The sequence below is a fragment of the Penaeus japonicus genome, unplaced genomic scaffold (genome assembly GCF_977035675.1).
Source record: "Penaeus japonicus unplaced genomic scaffold, GWHDUDI00000001_assembly GWHDUDI00000007, whole genome shotgun sequence".
NCBI lineage: Eukaryota > Metazoa > Arthropoda > Malacostraca > Decapoda > Penaeidae > Penaeus > Penaeus japonicus.
The window spans coordinates 9718348-9725847 of record NW_028234409.1 but is presented as its reverse complement, the minus strand read 5'-3'; the positions used below and the strand labels follow the sequence as shown (position 1 = coordinate 9725847).

At 38.2% G+C, this 7500-nt stretch overlaps 2 protein-coding genes across 2 annotated transcripts in view; one reads left to right on the top strand and one right to left on the bottom strand.

The window, feature by feature from the left end:
• The first annotated feature begins 2694 nt into the window (after window positions 1–2694).
• LOC122256631 (uncharacterized) lies at window positions 2695–3768 on the top strand. Its single transcript, XM_043021446.2, has 3 exons — window positions 2695–2767; window positions 2944–3299; window positions 3434–3768. The coding sequence occupies exons 2-3, from the start codon at window positions 2959–2961 to the stop codon at window positions 3600–3602; spliced, it is 510 nt and encodes a 169-aa protein (XP_042877380.2). The 5' UTR covers window positions 2695–2767; window positions 2944–2958; the 3' UTR covers window positions 3603–3768.
• Window positions 3769–6105: 2337 nt separating this feature from the next.
• Window positions 6106–7500, bottom strand: part of LOC147471553 (uncharacterized) — an 8617-nt gene continuing 7222 nt past the window's right edge. Inside the window, exon 3 of the mRNA XM_086538185.1 lies at window positions 6106–6429. Coding sequence (XP_086394311.1) covers window positions 6264–6429 — 166 coding nt within the window. The 3' untranslated portion in view covers window positions 6106–6263. The remainder of the gene's footprint in view (window positions 6430–7500) is intronic.

Sequence of the window (7500 nt, the reverse complement as noted above, 5' to 3'; positions counted from 1 at the left end):
CTGCACTATTGGGTTAATATCTGAGGACGGCAGACGTTCGACTCCGGGTCAGGGAGGTATGCGATACATGCACGTACATGTATACGTTTCTACGCATGTATGTATTAATAATTTATGTGACATTGAAAGAAAGTGTTAAATCAGGCAAAGGTTGAAGTTCAATAGGCAGACACAGATCACGAGGTTCCTTGATATCATCAACCGTATCCCAAGTCCTTTTCGCTCCATGGTCTTTGCCATCGTCTTCGCCTTGTCTCTTCCCGAGTCGCATTATATTCGCCTTATTCACACGCATCTTCCGAAATACCATTAGAACGATTACCATTACCACGCCCGTCGTCTGGGGGATGGCTGGCGAAGGCAAGTGTACGGAAATTAACAATATTACAGCATCATCATTGTTATCGGTAAGGTGACCATGAGAAAGGCAAAGGAATAGGGATACGGTCGTGTGTCTCAATAGAAGTCTTCAGTCGAGGCGTCAGGAAGAGTTCAGATGCTGTTGGCAAGGCTGATGCTGGGAATTAACCCATTATCGTCAATTCTTGATTGTCATTATCATTATTTTGTTAGCATTTTTCTTTGAATCATTATTATTATTGTTAGTTATTGTTGTTGTTATCATTATTATTATTATCATGGTCATTTTCCTTATTATTGTTATGATCACTATTGTCAATATCATTATTACTATTATCATTACTGTTATCAATATTGTTATTACTACTATTACTACAGTCATTATTGTTATCATTATAATGATCATTAGTATCATCAATGTTGTTATAATTAGTTTTATAATTGTTATTATAATCATTATTACCAGTTTTATTACCACCCTCATTATTATCATTACTATCATTATTATTATTATCATCAATCTAATCTTTATAATCATCATAAACCTTATCATTATAATCATCATAAACCTTATCATTATCATCATTAGTAGTAGCATCATCATTATCATCATTATTACTATTATCATCATCACTATTATCATTATCATTATTACTATTATCATCATTACTATTATCATTATCATTTTTACTATTGTTATCCTCATTATCAGCAGCAGCAGTAGCATTTTTTCCTTGTTGTTGTTGTTGTCAATATCAATATCATCACTGTTATTCCCATTGTTATCATTGTTATCATTATCATAATCATTTTCATCCTCGTCATCATAATTATCACTATTACTATGAACATAATTATTATTAATTATTATTAAACTAGTCTTTAACTAAGTTGATTATTGCTGTATCATATATTCCGCTGTTGCTATTTTCATCATCAACATTGCACATCACAGCTGTTGTTGTTATTGTCATCTTCGTTATCATTGAAGCAAAGACACTTCAAGGTGCATCTTTTATCATGCAGAGTCATGCTCTCCACCATATGTTTCCTCTCCCCCCCCCCTATTCCCCACTTCATCTTTCCGTCTCCTGGCCTTCGCCCCTTTATCTCATTCTTTCCCTCCCACCTTCTCTCCCTCCCTCCTTCATTCAATCACTCTTTCCCTCCCCCCTCTTTCATTCTCATTTTCCCTTCATTTCTCCTTCCCTCCCTATCTCCTCCCGTCTTTCCCCGTCTTCCTTCCCTCCCTCTTTCCCCCTTTCCCTCCTTCCCTCCCTCCTCCCCCCTTTCCTTCCTGCTCTCCCTCCCTCCTTCATTCTATCACTTTGTCCCTTCCTCTGTCCTTCCCTCCCTCTTTCATTCTCCTTTTCCCTCCCTCTCTCCTTCCCTCCCTATCTCCCCCCGTCTTCCCCCGTCCTCCTTCCCTCCTTCCCCCTTTCCCTCCTTCTCTCCTTCCCTCCCTCCTTCCCTTCTCCAATCTTTCCCCTCCCTCTCTTCTTCTTCCACTACCTCCCTTTCGTAATATACTTTGCGTAATTTTTCCTATAAATTGTTTGATAATCTGTGTTACTGCAAATAAATACTAAGTGGTAACGATACTGATGATATGGTGGATGTGATCATAAAAATCATGATAATTATGATAATTGTGATTAAGAGTACACCTAGTTTAATAGTACAGTTATGTATTTCCACTTCCTTTCCCCTCTTTCCTCCTCCTTCCACTCTGTTCCTTATTATACTCCCTTCTCTCTCAGCCTCTCTCCCTCCTTCTCCTCCTTCTTTCCCCCTTTCCTTCCCATCCTCCATCGCCCTCCCCCTTTGGAACTTCTTCCACTCTGCTCCCTTATACATTTCCCTCCCTCTTCACCCCTTTCGCTCCTTCTTCTTCTCTCCCCCTTTCTTCTCTATCCCTTCCACTCCCCCCTCCCCCTCCCTCCTTATTCTTCTCTCCCCCTTTCCTCTCTATCCCTTCCCCTCCCCCCCTATCCCCCTCCCTCCTTCTTCTTCTCTCCCCCTTTCCTCTCTATCCCTTCCACTCCCCTCCCCCCTCCCCTTCCCTCCTTCTTCTTCTCTCCCCCTCCCCCTCCCTCCTTCTTCTTCTCTCCCCCTTTCCTCTCTATCCCTTCCACTCCCCCCCTCCCCCTCCCTCCTTCTTCTTCTCTCCCCCTTTCCTCTCTATCCCTTCCACCCCCCCCTCTTTAGCTTCCCTCGAAGTGACACCCATCTTCCCTTGAACCGAAGCCTTAACAGCATCACACAGAAGCCTGTACAAGGGCGACGCCGCAGTGGAAGCTGTATATAAAGGCCACACGGATTTAGGCCTGGCACAGTGCTTCCTCCGGCCCTTGGCTCCTCGGAACTCACATTCACTTTCAGAACTTTCAGCTTCCTTGTAACAAAGGTAGGGGTCTCTGGCGTTTATTCCTGAATTTTCATTTATCTATTATCTTATTAATTTCTTTCTGTCTAATAATTTGTTGCAATGAACCATAGTTTACTCAGTCGTGTCTAGTGCCACAAGTGGTAAAGGCTCCCCAGAGTCCGTCCCTCCCTGAAGAGCCGTACCTGCCTCCCCAGGTCCCGTCGGCAGCCATGACGACCACCGTCACAACCGGAGTGTTGGCAGGGACCGCAGGCGGCGCAGGACTCGCCGGTCTGGCCGTCGCAGGAGCTGTAGGTCTGGGCGCCTTGGGCCTGGCCGCCCTCGCCTCCCGAGGTGGAGGACGTGGGAACGGCAGCGGCAGGAGGAGGAACCGCCACAGGGGGCGTCGCTCCAACGTCGAGGCGGACGTCGAGTGGCGGATGCAGAACGCCCTGGAGTTGGTGCGAGCGGAGGACGTGACAGGCTGCGGCATGAGGCTGGTGTGCGAGCTGGCCAGCCAAGAGGAGGAGGACCTCGTGCAGGAGGAGCTGGCCATCCTGGCCCTACTCGGGTGAGTAACAGGACGTCTCTTTAGGGGGGGGCTCGTGCCTGTGTGTGTCCGTATGTGTGTTACTGAGTGAGAAATATCAAGAAAACTTGCTCATCTTTCATACACATGACCTAACCTTTTCTTCCTGTTGCCAGACCTGACGTGAAGCCCGGGGAGGGGGTCCTTCCACCCGGGGGCGCCAGGGGGGCGTACCTGCAGGCCAGGACCTTCGGCGGCCGAGGCGGGGACTGCGGCGCCGCCTTCCCCATGTGTCCACTCAACGGCACGCAGCTCATGGACACCGTCATGGCCTACCTGCCCTGAGACGCTCCTACCATTCTCGGCCTCAGGACAAAGTCTTATAAAGTTTTCTTCTTCTTCTTCTTCTTCTGTAGAATAGCAATAGGGATTTCTTTTCGGTGTTTCTCTCCGTCCCATTTCCTATAAAAAAATTTTTGTAAAGGTGAGAAATAAAGAATGATACTAGTTTGATGTGACGCTTTATTTAACTTTTGTGAACACGAGAGTTCATGAGGTTTCTCTTGGTACTTCCACTCACATTCGCACGCACATACACAAAGACACACACACATTCTGTATATAGATATACAGTACATATATATACGTACATATGTACAAACACACACATACACACACACAAACACACACACACACATATATATACATATATATATACATATATATGTATATATATATATATATATATAATATATATATCTATATATATATATATATATATATATATATATACATTTATCTATATAGCTATCTATTAATCAATCTATCTCTCTATATGTATATATGAATATATATATATATATATATATCTATATATATATATATATATGTTTATGTATGTACATATATATACATATACATATATATATATATATATATATATATATATATATATATATATATATATATATATATATGTGTGTGTGTGTGTGTGTGTGTGTGGGTGTGGGTGTGTGTGTGTGTGCGTGCGTGTGTGTGTGTGTGTGTGTGTGTGTGTGTGTATGCACACACGTTAGTGTTCATATGAAGGGCTTGTTTATCATTGTTATCATAGTCCTTATTAACGTAATTCTTTTAATAGCCTATTATAATTATCATTAGTGTTATCACCATCGACATTACTGTAAAAAGTACTTCCATCTTTGTTGTTTAATCGCATTATCAACATCATCACAATTATCCTTAAATAACTTTTTTGTCTTTCCTTTTATCTTTGTTATCATTGTAATTTCCATGATCACCAACACGATCATTATAATTCTATCATCAGTATGATCATTATTATCATCATTGTTATCAAATCATCATCCTTATCATTATAATCATTATCATTATCCTTATATCCGTAATTATAATCATTATTAGCGCCATTTTCCGTATCCTATTATCTAACGTAGACAGTCAATCTTCTGAAAGTTGCAATTGTATTAGCTGTATTGATACTCGTATTTATTGCATGCACCTTGCTATAGCGTATCTAAAATATTTTTTGTCTCGTCTACTCCTCGTTCTTCTCTCCTTATTTTCACCAATTTTTTTTTTTTTTTTTTATTCAAACCATTATGTTTAACATGAGACCATTCTGGGCACTGGCTTCCTTCCTTCAGCTTCAATAGTATGATTATTTAGCACTCCATTTAATGTTAACGAAATATACGTTCTGGGATTTTTCTTCTTTCTTTTTTATGTTGATGTTATATTTTTCAACATTTTCTTGAAACCACACTTGGCTATAACGATTCTTCTTTTGTTTTCATTATCCGATCTTGAGTTAGATGTTTTAGTGGTTCCTAGATAGTTTAATTGTTTCAAATCTTTTCGTTCTAAAGTTGATATAAGATTTTATCTATTTCCTTATTTTAGTCCCTAGACCTCTGCGAAAGTATTTCTGTGGAATATTATCATTACTATTGTTATCATCACCATTAGAGCGACTGTCATTATGATTATTATCATTATTGCTATTAATGTCATCATTATCATCAATAGTATTGTTATCATTAATTTATATAATTAATGTAATATTTTGTTATCATCAGGTTATATAATTAATGTAATATTTTGTTATCATCAGGTTATATAATTAATGTAATATTTTGTTATCATCAGGTTATATAATTAATGTAATACTTTGTTATCATCAGGTTATATAATTGATGTAATATTTTGTTATCATCAGGTTATATAATTAATGTAATACTTTGTTATCATCAGGTTATATAATTAATGCAATATTTTGTTATCATCGGGTTATATAATTAATGTAATATTTTGTTATCATCAGGTTATATAATTAATGTAATAGTTTTAGCGTCATTATCATCGTTGTTATCACTACATTTGAAAATATTATCATAATCTTTCTGATAGCAATAGTAATGATATAATGATAATTAGATTAATCACAACTGTAATTCTGATTATCTGATTATCATCATTACAGTATCATCATCGTAATTATTGTTATAATTCTTTATCATTATTATCCTTGGTATTTTTGGTATCATGTTAATTGTAGTATCATCATTGATATCATCATTATTAAGAAACTACCATCATCATTAGTATTATTAATATGATTATTATCATTTTATTGTTACTATTATTTACAGGTACTCTTTTTTATTATCATCATGATCGTTATTATTATTTGGGATATTTGGTCTTTACAACAACCATCCTTATCTCCGCCATTGGTGTTATTAGTGTTATCAAAACCATTATATTTCTACGAAAGATATTAGTCAATCCCTCTTCTTTCTATCTCCCCCTTTCTTTTCTACTTCGCTTCATATAACACTTCTTATTTTCCATTACATTCTCCCTTTCTCACTCCCATCTCACTTCCTTTCTCTTGCACCCTAGTTAGTCTTTTGTTTTATTTCAAATACACTTCCTTTCGCCTCATTTCTTGTTCGTATTTTTATTCTCCTTTCTATCCTTCCTTCAGGGCAAGAAACTCCTGACGGTGCCCATGAGTTGAGTGGCATTGAGGGGGCACGAGGGGATGGCGGAGGCACAGTCGACCCCCTCCTCGCCCAGTGCCCTTGATGCCCTGTACTCTCCTAGGGCATCTTGGGGCATCAGGCCTTCTCCGGGTCTCGTCGCTGGCCTGTCATGGGAGAGAGAGGGAGGGAGTTAAAGAGGGAGGGGATAGGGAAAGGAAGAGAGATAGATAGATAGAGAAGGGGAAAGAGGGGAGGGAGTTAAAGAGGGAGGGGATAGGGAAAGGAAGAGAGATAGATAGATAGAGAGGGGGAAAGAGAGAGAGAGAAAGAGAGGAGAATGGTGGAAGGAGGAAAGAGGGAGAGACGGAGAGTGGGAAGTTGTGAAAAGGAAAAAGGAGAGAGAGAGAGAAAGAACAGAGAGAACACAGAGGAAGGAGAAGTACGAAAATAAGTAAAAGAGAGAAAGAAAGAGTGATGAAAAGAAGATGAAGAAGGAAAAGGAACGAACGTGGAGGAACAAAGAAAAATAAAAAATGTGTCATCAGTGAAACAAAAAATCATACTTATACCATATATAGCATATTATTCCTAAATGAAACGTAAATGAAAATCTATATTCATTATGATAATTAAGATGATTATCCATATCAATATCAATTAAGATCAATCATATAAAAGGTCATTTGCGCTTTCAAACACGCAATACAAAAGCTGAAAATGTCTTCTTGTGTCTAATTAACACTGGACAACTAACGAAAAATCTGGCCAGGTAATATAAGATTATTTCATTAAATATCCATATCTAAAGTCATGACACACATTAAAAGTAAATCCATGTATTAGTTGCAATAGATTTGATAAAGGAATGCAAAGAAATGATAATGAATAATAATAATGTCCTTGTCAAGGGAAAACGGGCTTATTTAAGAATGGAGTGATTTTAACCTGATAAAAATAAGATGATTCTTTCGTTACTTCTAAGTTAACGAAGGATGGAATATCAACAAGAATAGCAAGACATATTAGAAACAAGAAAAAATAACTGATTTATCATTTGAATCTATAAAGTGAAAAAAATATTCGCATTCACATGAACATATTTGTACTATGTCGGTTGTGTCTCCTTTACTTTAAGTATCAATACTTTAGAACGAACAATATAAAAGGCACTTGAATGAGTCTTAAAATCTTGCCTTATAAAAAATGATAATAATAATAATAAACACGATAATGAT